The following is a 17629-nucleotide window of genomic DNA, read 5'->3' as shown; positions in this document are numbered from 1 at the left end:
ACCCAAGTATCCTGACATACCTTGATAGGCCAGGAGAAGATGACAGCCACCATTGTATCAACCCAGTCAATGTGGACACAGATGACCCTCAGCAGTAGGGGGGGCTGTCAGGGGGCACCCTTACATATGTTACCCCAAAACTCTAGCTGAGGGCCTTAGGGGTGGGAGTGAGCCCCGAATGACTTCAGGAGAGGATGCAGCACAGGCATACCCAGACACTTTGTTCTGTGGGATTGATGAAGACGGCATTCTGCATCAGCTCCAGCTCTAGGGTGGCAAAGGGGGCACCCCAAAATCTTGGGGGGAAGCACGGTCACCCAAATTGATGTGCCAAAAAAATTTATAACCCACAAAGTCAGTTATAGGTATGTATTTTATTCAGCATTGAATTCAATGGGGGATAGCTCCTCCAAAAACGTGCATGCCTTTGACGACCTGCACGTCTCTTTTTATTCTCTACAAACTAGGATAGCACAATATGCCTAATGCATGTTCATTTCCAAACACACCTGTCCCTGCTTCATATTAAAATTAGTTCTACACCTCTTTGCAATTGTGCACTGCTCCTTGTTGGTCGCTCTGGTGGATGTCTGGGGGTCCTTGGGATGAAGTAAACAGCCTTCCTATCTGGAAGGGGCCTCCCTCTTCCACCCTGTTTGAGCATTTTTGGCCCACTATCTTATCATCTCTTGTAGCCTTGCTCTGTCCTCCTGTTCTTCCAAAGATGGCGAATGCTAAGCACTCATAGAATCTTGTCAGCCAGTTTAACTCATTAATTTTATTTTAATTCCCCCTGTTTCAGTGTCACAATGGCTCCTTGGTTCTATGTGTCCTACAGCTCTATCCTTGACCCTTGGTTCCATAGGGGTCTAGAGTTTCAAAATAGTCCCCTGGATTCCATGAAGCACTAGGGTGTCACAATGGTATCTTTGATTCCATGAGGTCCCCATAGTGTCGCTATGGTGTCTTTGGATCTGCTGCTGCCCTTGTAACAACTGACCCATAGTTCCACGAGGTTCCACAGTGTCACCATGGTCACTGTTAGAGGCTGGATGAGATCAATGTCCCAGACACCTCGGGATGAGCTGTCAGTCAGTCACACAGTGGGCGGGTGCTGACCCAGGCTCTGATTGCCTGAGCAATCACAAGTCCCACCTGGGGGGAGACCCACAAAGGCTCAGGGGCCCAAAACACAGAGAAGGTGCTGAGCCCATGGTCTGTACCCTGCCTTCTGCTGGGGGCTGCGTCTCACCCACACTGGAACCCGAGGAGCTGTTAGCCATGTGTGTGTCTTTCTATTGAGCTTCTGTCTTTCTGTCTCTCTCTCTTCCCTCTCTGTCTAATACTCTTGATATGGAAAAGTTTTGGGTACTTCAACAACTTAAGTGTTTAAAGGTTTCCACGTAAAATGGGCTAAGTTAATGAAGTTCCTGCAATGGCGAATGTTTTGTGTTGAATTACATGTATTAAATCCTTCTCAAGAGTTCCTTGATTTTCTATACTTTGCTAGTAAAGTTTTTGTGTCCTTTTGACCTCTTGAGAATATCTGTCTGGGGTTTCTCTTGTGCACCAAACCTGAGTAAAGGAACCTTTGGTCACCTCCAGCATTTCAGTGTTCTGGGTTGTTACAGCCCCCCAGGCTCACAATGGCCTCTTATTTCCATGAGGCCTCACAGTGTGACACTGGCCCTTGGTTCATGAGCATATGGAGTGTCACATTGATTTTGGGAATCAGGAATTGACACCAAAATTGTAGAGTGTATGTTTTATTGCCAGCTGAGACACATGGACAGATATCTTCTCCAAACCATGTGTACCTGGTCAAGACAGGTTCCAGGTGTAAATACACATTGATCCCACAAGCCCACATCTCCCACATCCACTCATCTCTGCCTTCTCCCACTTTGGATTAGCTGCCACACCTCCTGCTGTCATGTTTGGTGGTCCTTGGGATGAAGGCTGTATGTCTTTCTTTGGTGATTGATGTTTGACCTCTGCTTCTGGGCAGGCAAAGTGCAGGTCTGGCTCTTCCTCAGGTTAACCTGCCCCACTGAAAACCACTTGTCTCATACTGGCTGGTTTTTAGAGCCTCAGGTTTCTGGTTTGTCAGGCTTGTATAACACCTAGGTCTTGCTTCACTGAGTTTTCGCAATATATCTTAAAGTTTTTTTCCTGGCAACTAAGCTCCTATGTGGTCTGTTAGGTACTGTTTCTCCTATGTGATCTATTCCCCCTCCACATGCTTAAGCATATTATAGGCTTCTAAAATCCTGAATTTTCACAACCATATATGTTCCCCATCTCACTGATCCCAAGGGAGCAGCCGAAGTGCCTGGATCTGATCCCTGACTCTGGGGCAGGGCTGGACAAATGACCCCCACAGCAGCAGCAGCAGCAGCAGCAGCAGCAGCAGCAGATGGAGCAGCAGCAGATGGAGCTGACTTTCAGCACAACCCCTGCCACTCTTCCCTGACCGGGGGGTACGTGGAGGGATTCTCCATTCCACGTGTACCAAATCAGTCAAGCTAAAATCTCACTTATATACTGTTTACTAATATATATTAATACAGAATCTTCTAGAAAGCTCGTCCTCATTTCTATTCCTAAAATCTACGTCACTGTGTTGTATTGCACATGCGTCACCAGTCGTCGGGGGTCTCTCCTCCTTTTTGGCTCTTGTTTCCAATGAAGGCTCTGGGTCTTCCTCAGTGTTTGACCTCTCAGGTAGCGCAGGCGCACTGAGCTTAGAGTTATATAATTAAATATATATTCCCACAAGAGGCCTCAGTCCAGTGACCAACTCTTTGGAATCACTCCAATTTAACCCAGTTCAAGGTCGAAAACCTATTTCTAGACACTTGCTCTTAGACCTAAACCATTCCCATCTTGCCTCCCACAGAACATCTGGACGGTGAGTTTTTCTTCTTTGTTTAACCAATTCCTTTATCTCTTTTTGCTTTATAGCAATTATTTTTTTTTTTTAAGTAATTATAATGCCACAATTTTGCCAATATTGTTACAATTTAATTAGCAGGAATCATTTATAATAGTTCTGTATCACAATGCTCACCTTGACTCCATGTGGCCACATGCTGTTACATCAGTCTTTGGGCTCCACAAAGCCCTGTAGTGTCACAATTACTTTTTTGTTCCACGGGGCCCCACAGTGTGACAATGGTCCCTTGGTGCCATTTGTCCCACACTGTTACATGAATCCTTAGTTCCATGGGGTCCTGTAGTGTCACAATGGTTTCCTTGGTTCCATGGTGACATAGTTGCCACAATTTCCATGGTACCACAAATGCCCCTTGGTTCTATGAGATCCCACAGTGTCACAATGGTCCCTTGGTTCCATGAACTCCACAGTGTCACTGTGGTTCACTTGATCCACAATGCTCTGAAATGTCACAATGGCCCCTTGATTGCATGAGGTTTGGTACAGTCACAGTTCACTCCTTGGCTCCACGAGGCCCTGCTGATTCACAGTGCCCATGATCCCATGAGTTTCCATGGAGCCACCATGGTGTCCTTGGATCTGCAGTATCTCAATGATCTCCTTGGCACCATCCTGCCCCAATGTCACAATGGCTTTGTTCCATGAGTTTCCACAGTGCCACAAGGGCATCCTTGGTGCCATGAGGATACAGAAATTCTACATAAACATTGAGCAACGCCTGATTAACACACTTGAGAACATCTGTCTTCATTCAAATCAGGGTTTAAAGGTGAGAATGGCACCAGCAGCTTCCATCTGCAACAGAGACAAAGGGAAAGGACAGGGACAGAGACTTCAACTGAAAGACTCTGTGAATTCACAGAATAACAGAATCACTAGGTTGGAAGAGAACTTCAAGATCAAGTCCAACCCCTGCCTAACAACTCCATATGGCACCAATTGCCATACCTAGTCTTTTTTTAAACATATAGGGATGGTGTACCCACCAACCCCTGGAGAGATCATTCCAGAATTTTACCGCATTTCCTGTAAAAAATATTTTTCCTAATACCAACCTATATTTCCCTTGGTGAAGCTTAAGACTGTGTCCTCTCATTCTGTCAGTTGCTGCCTGGTGAAAGAGACAAACCCCCACCTGGCTAAAACCACTGCTCACAAAGTTGTAGAGAGTGATAAGGCCACCTCTGAGTCTACTTTTCTCCAGGATAAACAACCCCAGCTCCTTCAGCCACTGCTCACAGGACTTGTGTTCCAGACCCCTAACCAGCCTTGTTGCCCTGCTCAGGACATGCTCCAGACCCTCCATGTCCTTCCTGAATTGGTGGGCACAGAACTGGACACAGCACTCGAGGTGCCGCCCAATCAGTGCTGAGCACAGGGGAAGAATCACTTCCCTGGTCCTGCTGGCCACACCTTTCCAGATCCAGGCCAGGAGCCATTGGCTTTCTTGGCCACCTGGGCACACTGCTGGCTCATGTCCAGCCTGCTGTCCATCAGTGCCCCCAGGTCCCTTTCTGCCTGGCCACTGTATAGCCACTCTGTCCCCAGCCTGTAGAGCTGCAAGAATTGTTGTGGCCAAAGTGCAGGACCCAGCCTTTGTTAAACCTCAAATTGATGGACTTAATCCCTGGATCCAGCCTGTCCAGGTCCCTCTGCAGAGCTTTCTAACCTCTAGAACACTCACACCCAGCTTGATGTAATCTGCACATTTGCTCAGTGCCCTCATCCAGATCATCAATGCAGATATTGAAATCCACACTGGTTAGCTCTGATCCCTCAGCCATCCTGCAGGTGCCCTGTGTTGGCACTCAAGGTGATCTGTTCTATCACCTTGCTGGGCACTGAGGTCAGGCTGACAGGCCTGAAGTTCCCCAGATCCTCCTTCCAACCCTTCTTGAGGATGGGCTCACATTGGCACCTCCAGCCCTCTGGGACCTCCCCGGTGAGCCAGGACTGATGGTAAATGATGGAGAGCAGCTTGGGGAGCTCATCCAGCAGCTCCCTCATTCCCCTAATATGGATCCCATCTGGTTGTAGAGACACCTGTGAGCATCTGAGTGGCTCAGCAGGTTCCTCCCTGGATTACAGGGGTCTGTTCTGCTCCCTGTCCCCATCTACCAGCTCAGGAGAACACTTGTCCTGAGGACAACCTGCCTTATTATTAGAAACTGAGGCCAAGAAGGGGTTAAGTACCTCAGCCTTTTCCTTATCTTTGGTAATCATATCTCCCCCCCAGAAAGGAATCGAGGTTTTCCTTTTCCCTCCTTTTACCATTAATGTATGGATAAGATAATTTTTGTTATCCTACACAGAACTGCCAGCTTAAATCCTAATTGAGTTTTCACCTCATTTTCCTTCTTCATGACCTGACAACACCCTTAAACACTTCCTGAGTTGCTTGCCCCTTTGTCTAAAGTTGATGCATCCTCTTTTTTCCTGAGTTCCTGAAAAAAGCTCCATGTCCAGCCAGACCAGTTGCTTTCCTCACTGGCTCATCTTCTGGGACACTGGTACAGGCTGCTCCTGCTTCTTCAAGATTTCTTTCTTTAAGAATATCCATCCTTTATGGAATCCTTTGTTTTGAGGACTGTTTGCCTCAAAAACAATTAGTACCTGATTTTTACAACCCAAATCTGCATCCTGAATAGGTTGAAGTCTACTCTCTGTAACTCCGGTGTTAGAAATTTTGTTGATGGACCACCTTCTTTTGCAGGATGTTTAAAAACTTAATTATTTCATGATAACTGTACCCCCAAATAGCCTCTGATCACCACATCTCCCACCAGCCCTTCTCTGTTTGTGAACAGCAGGACACAGAGCTTTCCTCAGGAGTGGAAAGAAAAGGAAACCTCCCAGAGTGCAGCCTGGAAGGTTCAGCCTGGAGGTGAGGAAACAGCAAAGTCCCTGCCAGGGTAGAATGTTGGTAGCAGAGGTGTCCCATCTGAGGCTGGGCCATGCCATGGCTCTGTGTGCCAGGAGCCAGCAGCGCTGGGTGCAGGGAGCCCAGGGAGGGCACAGCAATGCTGGGCTGAGAAATGCTGGGGGCACAGTGAGATGGGTGTGTGCAGCCAGCCAGGGCAGAGGAGCAGCACGCACAGGGGCACAGGCTGCAGGAGAGATGGCCAAGGGCTGGGCAGGGCTGGCAGGGCCAGAGGCACCCAGGCCTTTGTGCCCTGGACTGGGCACCACCTCTGGAGCCCCACAGGAGGAACTTTCCCTGCAGGGACTGCACTTTGCTGCTGCCTGGGCCCTCCCTGAGCAGGCTGGCAGGGCTTGCAGGGTGATGCCATTTGTCCTTGCTGCCCCTCCCATCCCAGTGCCCCAGGAACAGCCCTGAGCCACCCGTGAGGGACAGGCCCTGCTGGACCAGGCCTGGGCTTAGTCCTTGGACTTTCTGCTGCCTCCAACCAGCCCAGAACTTGTTCAGCATTGCAGTTCCTGCTCACAGCCTTTGGCTCCTGCAATCCTGCCCTCAAGGATCTGCTCTCACCAGTGCCTGGGGAGCCTTTGGCAGTCCTTGCCCTCAGTGGGGTCAGTGATGCTCCAAGGGACTTGGAGTTTTGCTTCTGCCTCCTTGAGCAGCTTCTTCAACCTTCTCTCAGTGCCTGGGGCTCCTGGACTCAGCCCCAAATCTGCCCTGTTATAAATATGATTCCTGCTAATTAATTGTAATTATATTAGCAAAATTGTTGCTTTGTATCAATAGAAAAATTGTACTATTTGTTCCAATGCATAAAAGATAAAGGAAGGTTAAGCAAAGCAGATGGTATCATTCCCCAGATGATCGGTGGGAGTGGAGATAGTAAGGGTATAGGTCTAAGAACAACATCTAGAAATAAAACTTTTGACCCTGAATTGAGCCAAATTGGAATGATTCCAAGCATTGGACATTTGGCTTGTCATGGAACATTGGCTTAATTATATAACTTTAAGCTCAGTGCCCCTGCACTACCTGAGAGGTCACACAGTGAACCCTGAGGAAGACCCAGAGCCTTCATTGGAAAAAAGACCCTGAAAGGAGGAGAGACCCCCGACCATTGCTGAAGCATGAACAACACAACAGAGTGATGGAGATTTTAGGAATAGGATCTAGGAGGAGATTTCCAGAACATTCTGTATTAATATATATTAGTAAACTATGTAAGTGAGATTTTAGATTGATTCAGTTGGCATGGTGTGAGAGGAAGGGCCCTCCCCAACCCTGGTTGGTTTTGCTTATGTTTTATTCAAACAAAACCTCAATTACACTAAAATATTCACTGCCAAATTTTGTATTACTTAAATATATATGACTAATATACTTTGATTGTATTCATTTATATACAATCACTGCTATTATTAATAAATTGCTGCTAAATTTATATTTGTTGTTTGATTAATTCAATAATCAAAGACTTCATTCATAACAACTTTGGGGATCATTAAAATACAGAAAGATTCCAGGAGCTCTTTGTCTTTCTTCACTTGTCTTCAAGCCTCCAGGGCTTGTGCAGATGCTTGGAGACATTTTGGAGTTATCCTAAGAAGGAAGATTTGAAAGTGCATCATGACTTTACTTTACACAAGGGAATGTTTTTCTATTTTTCAGTTCAGAGGCGAAGTGATAGTAGCATTTCCCAAGTGACCTTGATGCAGAATGTCTCATTAGGAGGTCTGGGCACGTTGAAGAATGAGCCCCTTTGCAGGCTGACCCTGTTTGGATAACCTGCTCTTCACCCCATCATCACCATATCATGATATCTCCCACCTGGTGCTGGCAATCCAAAATATAAAAAACCTCATTAATTTTTCTTTATAATAGAAATGTTATTTAATTTTAAAATTAAAATTAATTTTTCCTTATTTGTGATATTGCCAAAGGAATTATTGGTCATTGCTTTTACATAATACAGTTCCTTTCATTAATTAAGATCTACTGTTTCTCCCTCTTTAGGATAATTCATAATGTTTCAGTCATTTTTTTATCTTTTATATATCTTTTTTTCAGACGGGGTCAGGGTGGGCACTTTGGGGTCCAGGGAGACATTTCTGGGGCACATTCAGGGCAGTTTTGGGTCTGGGGGATGAATTTCAAGAGACAGGAGGACACTTGGGGGCACTGAGTGGGCACTAAGAAAGAACTTAGGGATCCTGAGAGAATGTCTGGGCTTTGAAGTAGCACTTGGGGGTTCAGGGGTATGCTTGGAGGTCAGGGAGGGGAATCGGAGACCCTTCAGGGTCCGGACAGGGGGGCTCTGATGGGGCTCTCTGGAGCGTGGGGGATGATGGGAGTTGTAGGGGCGGGTACAATTCTGTTTAATGGGGCCCTGGAGCATCATGGGAGTTCTAGGCACAGCTGCAATGTCTGTCGGTGGGGCACGGGGCATGACGGGAGATGAAGTCACTGCTTGAATAGCACTCTATGGCACTGCAAAGCATGATGGGAGCTGTAGTCCCAGAAGTGATTCTAACTGAGTGTTTACAGGCTCTGGGAGGGCACTTGGGGGCACTTTTGCCTCTGAACAGCAACTTCCTGTCCTTAGAGTGGAATGTTACAGTCCGGGAGCACTTGGGGGGAGCTTGGGGAGCTCTAACCGGGTTCTTTAGGGCACAGAGCATGGCAGCAGTTTTAGGCATGGGACTGTGTTATGAGGTTCTCTGAGCATGCAGGGAATGGCAGGACATGAATTCCCAGAAGTGCCTGTAAAGGGCATCCGTGGGCTTGGGAGCTTTCAGGGGATTCGGGGATGTGTTTGGGAGGTTCCCAAATGGGCACTGAGGGGACACTTAGGGATCCTTGGAGTTTCTGGAGGACATTTATTGGACATACGGGGGGCGGGGGGGGGTGGATACTGGGGTTCTGTGGAGCGCGGGGCATGACAGGTATTGTAGTCTTGGCTCCCGTGAAGCTCCATTGGGCCGCAGAGCATGATGGGAGTTACAGACACAACTTCAACTCCAGGAACCAGCCCTGAAGCACTGATCCCTGGCAAGGGGCTTCCTTGGTGGCACCTTGGGCTGGTATACACCTGAGGAGTGTGTCTGTTTGCAGTGGGGAAAATTAGGATTTTGCATTAAAAAAAAAAGAAAAAAAAAAAAAAAAAAAAAGAAAGAAAGGAAAAACCCCACTTTTCGTGACATACCCATTCTCCAAGCAAAGCAGGTGCCAGGTGAGTGAGGACAGATAGGATGGGGTTGGGGAAGTGCAGCAAGGTTGTCCACACTGGATCACAGCTCAAGGTACAGCTTGTCTGAGCTTCCTCTCACCTCCTGAGGAGAGACTCTGGATCAGTATCAATCACAGAACGCTGCAATCATGGCTGCTCTAATGAGAACTGTAATAAATCCATCCTTTAAAATAGGAATGGATATTTTTAAGAAGCACTTCGAAATATTTTTCTATAAATGTTATAAGAAACATTCCTAATGAACTTCACCAGACCAGAGGGAAATCAAAGCAAAACAATGGCTTGTTAGGAAACCTCTCAAGAACTCCAAGTGAGAATTAAGCTCCAAAGTTTCTTGAAGTTTTAATGGTTCCCATTGAGGAACACGACTGAGAAAGTGTCCCCAAACCTCAATCAGAGCAGGGAACGGGAGGCAGAGATGACAGGTGGGGACAAAGAGAAGCCAAGTCTTGGTGCCCTGGGGCACAGCAGGGTCTGTGCCACCAAGGGCTCTGAGGAGACACCTTGTCCTGAGCCACTGGGGCCTCCTGGCACAGCCCCAGCAAGGCTGGGCACTGTCACCCCTTGTCCTGCCCTCAGCATCCCCCCACATCCCAGTGGCCTCAGGGATCTGCTGGGACCAGTCCCTGGGGAGCCTTGGTCAGGAATGGCCATGGGGGCTCCTTCATGCTCCCAGGGACTGCAGGTTTTTCAAAGGACTTTGGGTTTTGCTTTTGCCTTGGAGTCTCTGAGAGCTTTGTGCAATCATGGCCTCTGATTATCTGCTTTATTTAGTCACTTGAGAGCCTTTCTCAGTAACAGCACTCAGTGGGGCTCAATGGCCAATGGCTCAATGCCTCTAGGTGCTTCACTCTTTTAAAGTTATTCACTGTTTCCTTTCTGCACTGTCTCTGAGAACTGGTGGCACCCAGGTAAAGTGGGACTTTCTTTATTTAATTTTATTTTTTTAAACAATCAAAATCTCCAAACTTTTGCCACTGAAAACAGATGCACTCCTCAGGTATGTGCCAGCCCAAGGTGCCACCAAGGAGGCTCCCCTTCCCCAAGGCAGAACCCTGCAAGGAATGTTTCAGACCTTTGCACTCCTTGGTTCCCTGAGGCCTTGCAGTGTCACAAAGGCCCCTTTCTTCAGGAGGTTCTGGACTGTCACAGTGGAGATTTGGGTCCATGGGGCCCCATGGTGTCACAATGCTCTTTTTGGATCCACGAGCCCTTGATCTGTCACAATGGACTTTTTGTTCCATGAGGTTCTATACTCAACAATGGTTTCTGTAGTTCCAAAGTGTCACAATGGACCCATGGTTCCATGAGGTTCCTGCAGCAGGACTTCCCCCATGGTCCAGCAGAGCTCATCTGTTCTGTCCATCAGCTGGGGCCATAACTCAGGGCATCTTCCCCCCTCAGAAATTGCTGAGATAACCAGGCCAGCATCTGTCCTGTCCTGAGTTCTCTCTGGTGCCAGGCAGGTGGAATTCACAGCTGACCATGAACAGCTTGGTTTGTCAGGAGGCTGAAGGGAGATAATCAATTTGGTGGTAAGTACATTGACTCCTGATCTGTGCTATTTCCTCTAGTATCTAGTATTGTTCTAGTATCAGTAACTTTATTCTGCTCAATATTTGTATCTACCTGTACTTCTTTTGTTTATCCTGTGCAGTAAGTAGTCCATTTAAAGTCTCTTATCTGTTAATCTTGAGTCCATTCAGTACATAATTCAATTTATAGTACACCTAATCAGGCATGTTTTGGAACTTGTGAGCAAGAGCGATTTCGGGTGCAGGTTGCCTGAAACAGAGTGACTGCCAGCCTGTGCTTAGGAAGGACTTGTCTAAGATTTCATTCCATTCAAAACGTATTTCATTTAAAAACAAAAGAGAGAAGATCTTTTTTTCCCTGTTTAGTCTTCTCCTGTTACAGATCAGTGTCAGCAATCTCAGATGATATTGTTCTCCAGCACCTCCTAATGTAGCCGGAACAGATATGAAAATCAAGACCCTTTATGGCTGACAATCAATCACACTTTGTTCCTACTCCCACCCCAACCATTTCCCCCATCAAACCCTGGCACTCAGAGCAGCCTTGTGCAAATCTGAGCTTCCTCCAACCCAGGTTGTTCCTGCAGCTTTTCAGCTCCATGGCACCAACTCCCACCTGCTTTCCTTGCAGAAGGAGCTGCCTGAGACACAGAAGGATGTTCATTTAATTGTGAGCAAACAAACCAAGGGAAGGCACAGCTCCATAAAAAACAAAACTCATTCCTCTACTGGATATTGCATCTGCTTTCACAACAGACAGTCTCAGACCAATAGAAAACATGTTCTGTGCCCAGCACAGATCTCATGATGCCCCAAACCCTCCCTGCCCGATTCTGCCCAGATTTGCTCTTTGCACACACAGAGTCACACGCTGAAGTCACGAGCTCCCTCCATGCCCAGAGGAAGGAAAAGAGAGAAAGTGCTTGCAGAGCTCTCTTGTGCACAGCTACAGCTGGCACTAATGCCAATATTCTGGGCTCACAGGAACTTGATCCAACACCCCTTCTGCAGTATCTGTTCCCTGGGTAGAAATCTGTTGGATGGCTCTGTGCTCTCCATCAGCTCCAGGTCTGGCACTGCAAGGTTGGCATGAGGAGCCTCTCAGCCTTTCCTGCTCCCAGCTGGACAAGCCCAGCTCCTCAGCCTCTCCTCACAGCCAAAGGGCTCCAGCCCCACCTTGGAAGCCCTTCCCTCACCCTGCTCCAGCTGCCAGACATCTTTCCTGCCCTGGGGAACCCAAACCAGGCCCCAGTGATCTGGATAATCCACGTCCTTGATGTCCTGGTCACACAGCCCTGGCCCCTTGTCCCCGTGTCAGGCTCTGGGGTTGATTTGTGGAACATCCTTGGGGGAGGCTGTGGCTCCAGGTGGAGCAGGGGGATACAGAGGGACAGGGGACCCTGCTGGGCATGAACAGCATTGGACTTGTCTGGGGAAACTGTGAGGGGGCCTGGGGCAGAGTGACCAACCCAGTGACCTCACACAGCCCAGGTGATGATGCAGAGACAGCCTATGATGTCGTAGCTGCTTGATGACCCCACAAAATCCACTCTGTGATGTCATAGCCCACTCTGTGACCTTATGGTACCAGATGATAAATTGCCCACCCCAGGTGAGCTAACACAATGCTTGTTCTCCTAAACCACTGGCCTCTGCAAACCACACAATGCCTGTTGTGTAAGAAGGGGAACTGGAATTCACCAGCCTCAGTGTCCTGTCAATTCAGCCAGGCCCACTGGAACACTGGGAGTCCACGACCACCAGGGACCACCAGAGAGACCCCCAGGACAGAAGAACACTCCCAAGGAAAGCTCTGTCTCCTGCTGTTCACAAACAGAAATGGGCTAGTGGGAGATGTGGTGATCGGTGGCTTCCTGGGGTACAGTAACCATGAAATATTCAAGTTTTGATTATTCTGTGAAAGAAGTGGAGGCATCAACGAAAGTTCTACTCTGCAATAATGGAGAGAAGATTTTGGCCTATTGAGGATGTAGATTTGTGCAGAGAATGCCAAATCAGCTATTGAATTATTTAAGGGATACCATCCTTAAAAACAAAAGGGATCCAGGAATGATGGACACACTGCAAGAAAAAAATTTTGCAGGAGGAGCAGCCTGTCCCTGTGTGCCAAAAGTGAGGAAAATGACTGGCCTGGCTGTGCATGGAGCCTTTTCCAAGAACACAGGGAAAAAGAGGTTGCATCATCTTTGGACAGAGAGGCAGGAAACGGAGGAAGTGTTTAAGGCTGTCGCTTGGTCATGCATAAAGAAAATTAGAGAGGTGAAAGCTCCATTAGGACTTAAACTGGCGACCTGTGTGAAGGATAACAAAAATTATTTTATCAATACATTAATGGCAATAGAAGGGGTAAGGACAACCTACATTCCTTATTGCTTATTCCTCATCATATTTTCAAAAATAAAGCAGGTTGTCCTCAGGACAAATTTTCTGCTGAGCTGATAGATGGGGATAGGGAGAAGAACATTTGTCCTGTAATTCAAGAGGAAGCAGCTGCTGACCTACTGAGCCACTCAGATGCTCACAGGTCTCTATGGGGCACTTGAGATTTATACTAGGGAGATGAGGGAACTGCAAGGAGGTGCTCTCCATCATTTCTTATCAGTCCTGCCTCACCAGGGAGGTTACAAAAGACTGGAGGCGCAAATCCCCAAAAGGGCTGGAAGGAGAATCTGGGGAAATCCAAGCCTGTCAGCCTGACCGTGTTACCCAGGTCCTGCATTTTGGGCACAAATCACTGTGCAGTGATAGAGGCTGGGGACAGAGTGGCTGGACAGTGCCAGGCAGAAAAGGACCTGGGGCACTGGAGGACAGCAGGCTGGACATGAGCCAGCAGTGTGCCCAGGTGGTCAAGAAGGCAAATGGCTCCTGGCCTGGATCAGGAATGGTGTGGCCAGCAGGAGCAGGGCAGTGATTCTTCACCTGTACTCAGCACTGGTTGGGAAGCACCTCGAGTGCTGTTTCTAGTTCTGGGTCTCCAATTTAGTAAGGACATGGAGGGTCTGGAGCGTGTCCAGAGAACAACAAGGCTAGTGAGGGGTGTGGAACACAAGTCCTGGGAGGGGTGGCTGAGGGAGCTGGGGTTGTTTATCCTGGAGAAGAGGAGGCTCACAGGACACAAGGTGATGTCAGAACATGGATTGGACTTGATGATCTATAAGGTCTTTTCCAGCCTGGCTGATTCTGGGATTCTCTGAAACCACTCCAGGAGCAGCTGCAGGATGAGCCCTGGGCCTCCTCTCCAGAAGGTCCAGCAGCCCAGGTCCCTCAGCTTCTCAGCTTCTCCTCACAGCCCCAAAGCCCATCCTGTCAGTTCTGCAGAGCCTCTCCAGTTCCTCCTCACTGCCCAGAACAGGGAGCCCCACACCCAGAAACACCAGCCCAGATGTGCCCCCCTGGCCTGTGGTGCCTGTGGCAAGGGAGCAGCACGAGGCACTGCAGGACCCTGCAGAAATTCCTGAAACACTTGTAGGATGATCCTGCTTGCCAAGGGACGTTCTCATGGTGCCAACTCAGGAGCTGAAATGGGAAGTGCAGCAATAGGGAATGGGAAAATAGAGATGGGTTATTTGCAGGGGAGGGGACACAGATGGGCAAGAGATGTAAATGTGGATCAGGAAAGAAGAAAAAAGGAAAAGTGAAGCAGAGGAAATGCTCAAGGCTTTATGGGGGTGGCTACAAGGCAGCTGTGGCTCTGAGCAACAATGTCTGCAGTGGGAAGGAAACTCACAGCTCATGGGAGCAAATTTTCTGGCTGACTGCAGAGGCCATGACAAACCTGAGTGTTTTCTTGTGTCCCCCAGCCCTGGCTGGCCCCAGGGGCTGATGACATTTGTTCTCACTCAGCTCCATCTCCACACAGCAGCACCATGGGGTGCTGACACCTGCTCTGTGCGTGCAAACAGGGTCTCCTGAGCCAGTGCTGCCGTGTCTGTGCCTGCAAGGATGCGGCACCTGTGTGAGCTGGGGGAGAGGCCAGGGCTGCAGAGGGGGGATGTGGTTGGCAGGTGCATGAAGATGCTCTGGGACGCTGCCCTGGTGTGTCCAGCACAGTGGGGATGGATCAGCCCCTGCTCTGCTGCTCCTTACCAGGGTCTCCCCCTGCAGAGCACCAGCCATGCTGTTTGCCCCAAGCCTGCCTACAGCCAGCCTGGGGCTGCTCACGGGGGTTTTCTCTGCTAAGCATTGGCCTGGCCAAGTGTTGTGGAGAGAGCCTGGCCAAGGATCCTGGAGCTCCCAGGCCCTGCCCAGAGGTGTCAGCGCTGCCCCAGCAGTGCCCATGGCCTGTCCCTACTGCAGCCCCGCACTGCCACCCCCAGGGCTGTGCCTGGCCCCGAGAGCACTCAGGCTCTGCAGCAACATGAGGGCAGGAGGGCAGCAGAGCAGTGGCACGGGAGCAGCACTGGCAACACCAAGCGCTGCTGCTGCTGCTGGGTACAGCTGCTGTGCCAGCACTGATCTGCCCCAGCTCTGCACACAGACATTGCTGCTGCAGCTACAGAGAAGGGAAGAAAAGGGTCATCTCTGGAGGAATATTTGCTGGGAGAACCTTAATTTATTTAAAGCCAACCAGGAGCATAGACCCTCATCAAGACAGTTGGCAGCCACAGCAAAGATGGAGAGAAATAAAATGACAGATGGCACAAGCAAAAGCTTTTCTTGGTGGACATATTAAAGAAGAAAAACAAAGAAAAAAATTCTCCAAAATTTAACCAATGAGAATTATCAAATATGACTTTTATTACAGGTAATTTTCAATATTACCAGCAAATTAATGTGCATGAAAACATCCAGTCATCTGTATCCACACTACAACCTTGAGCTCCTGGTTCCTCACTGTAGATGTAGATGAGGGGTTCAGGGATGGAGGCACCACTGAGTACAAAATCGACAAACCCAAATCCAGGGATGGGGAGGTGGAGGGGCTTCAAGTAGGCAAAAAATGAGGTGCTGAGGAACAGGGAGACCACAGCCAGGTGAGGGAGGCAGGTGGAAAAGGCTTTGTGCCGTCCCTGCTCAGAGGGGATCCTCAGCACAGCCCTGAAGATCTGCACATAGGAAAAAACAATGAATACAAAGCAACCAAATGATAAACAGATGCCAACAGCAAGAAGCCCAAGTTCCCTGAGGTAGGATTTGGAGCAGGAGAGCTTGAGGATCTGTGGGACCTCACAGAAGAACTGGTCCAGGGCATTGCCCTGGCACAGGGGCAGGGAAAATGTATTGGCCGTGTGTAGTAGAGCATTGAGAAAGCCACTGGCCCAGGCAGCTGCTGCCATGTGGGCACAAGCTCTGCTGCCCAGGAGGGTCTCGTAGTGCAGGGGTTTGCAGATGGACACGTAGCGGTCGTAGCACATGACAGTGAGCAGGAAATAATCTGTTCCAATGAAGAACAGTAAGAAAAAAACCTGAGCAGCACATCCTGAGTAGGAGATGTTCCTGGTGTCCCAGAGGGAATTGTGCATGGCTTTGGGCACAGTGGTGCAGATGCAGCCCAGGTCAGTGAGGGCCAGGTTGAGCAGGAAGAAGAACATGGGGGTGTGCAGGTGGTGGCCGCAGGCTACGGAGCTGATGATGAGGCCGTTGCCCAGGAGGGCAGCCAGGGAGATGCCCAGGAAGAGGCAGAAGTGCAGGAGCTGCAGCTGCCGCGTGTCTGCCAATGGCAGCAGGAGGAAGTGGCTGATGGAGCTGCTGTTGGACATTTGCTGTGTCTTGGTATGGGCATCTGTAAGAAAAGTAATCATGGAATCATTTGGTTTTGAGAAGACTTTAAATATCCAGCCCAGCTTTGTTTCACTTTCCCCCACTTCCATTCCAGGGCTCTGCTGCCTGCAGCTGTCCTTGCAGCAGCTGCTTCCCTGTGCCCAGAGCTGGCCCTGCTGGTGCTGCCAGAGCCCAGCTCAGCTCTGGGGATCAACACCGCAGCATCCTCACCACAGAAGTAGAATACTTCCAAGCCTTACAGCTGCCTCCTTCCAACCAGACCTTGTCCCCCAGTGCTGTGAGCAGCTCCCAGGGCTGGCTGAGAGCTGTCCCTAGCTGGCAGAAGAGTCCCTGCCCCAGCACAGCACCCTGGGCTGCAGGACCCTGCTCTGCAGGATAGCCCTGGGCACCCCTGGCTGCCCTACACAAGAGATGATCAGAGAATGTACTCACAGAGTCTGTAGGCATTGGGATGTTCCAGCTTTAGGAGATCAACCAGGAGCTGCTGCTGCCTTGTCCTGCAGCCAGAGGCTTCCTGTGTCAAGAGCTGGGAGTGATTCTGCCCCATTCACTTCTGAGCATCTTCCCAGTCCTGACTGATTGAAACTCTCTGTGCCTCTGTGCTGTGCCCGGGGTGGCTGCAGGCAGTGCCCCAGCCCTGCTGGGCTCTGAGAAGTGCGGCTCAGCAAAAGAAATGTGCTTTTGAAGCTCTTGGTTTCCAGCATCTCCCTCTGCAAGGAATCCAGTCCAGCTGAGCAGCACAGACACAGCACAAGGACTTTAATGACCCTCTGGGATTTCTGCTGAGGCCCTGAACATCAGTCCCTGAGAGGGAGATGAAGAAACCTCTCAACAATTTCAAGTCAGATTATAACTCCAAAGTTTCTGCAAGTTTTAATGGGTCCCACTGTGGGACACAACTGAGAAAGTGTCCCCAAGCCACAATCAGAGTTGAGAACTGGAGGCAGAGATGACAGGTGGGGACAAAGAGAAGCCAAGTCTTGGTGCCCTGGGGCACAGCAGGGTCTGTGCCACCAAGGGCTCTGAGGAGACACCTTGTCCTGAGCCACTGGGGCCTCCTGGCACAGCCCCAGCAAGGCTGGGCACTGTCACCCCTTGTCCTGTCCTCAGCATCCTCCCACATCCCAGTGGCTTCAGGGATCTGCTGGGACCAGTCCCTGGGGAGCCTTCGCCAAGAATAGTCCTGGGGGCTCCTTCATGCTGCCAGGGACTGCAGGTTTTTTAAAGGA

General features: G+C 49.4%; 1 protein-coding gene across 1 annotated transcript; it reads right to left on the bottom strand.

Annotated features, from left to right (window-relative positions):
• Positions 1 to 12950: 12950 nt before the first annotated feature.
• LOC306816030 (olfactory receptor 14I1-like) lies at positions 12951 to 16860 on the bottom strand (the record flags this gene model as incomplete). The annotated part of the gene is made up of 4 exons (XM_079332528.1): positions 16833 to 16860; positions 16085 to 16401; positions 15514 to 15724; positions 12951 to 12970 (listed from the first exon to the last, which is right to left on the bottom strand). The coding sequence occupies exons 2-4, from the start codon at positions 16376 to 16378 to the stop codon at positions 12951 to 12953; spliced, it is 525 nt and encodes a 174-aa protein (XP_079188654.1). The 5' UTR covers positions 16379 to 16401; positions 16833 to 16860.
• Positions 16861 to 17629: the final 769 nt, after the last annotated feature.

The sequence above is a fragment of the Erithacus rubecula genome (genome assembly GCF_903797595.1).
Source record: "Erithacus rubecula genome assembly, contig: scaffold_341_arrow_ctg1, whole genome shotgun sequence".
Lineage (NCBI taxonomy): Eukaryota > Metazoa > Chordata > Aves > Passeriformes > Muscicapidae > Erithacus > Erithacus rubecula.
The sequence above is the reverse complement of the archived record's forward strand: the minus strand, read 5'-3'. Positions and strand labels throughout refer to the sequence as shown.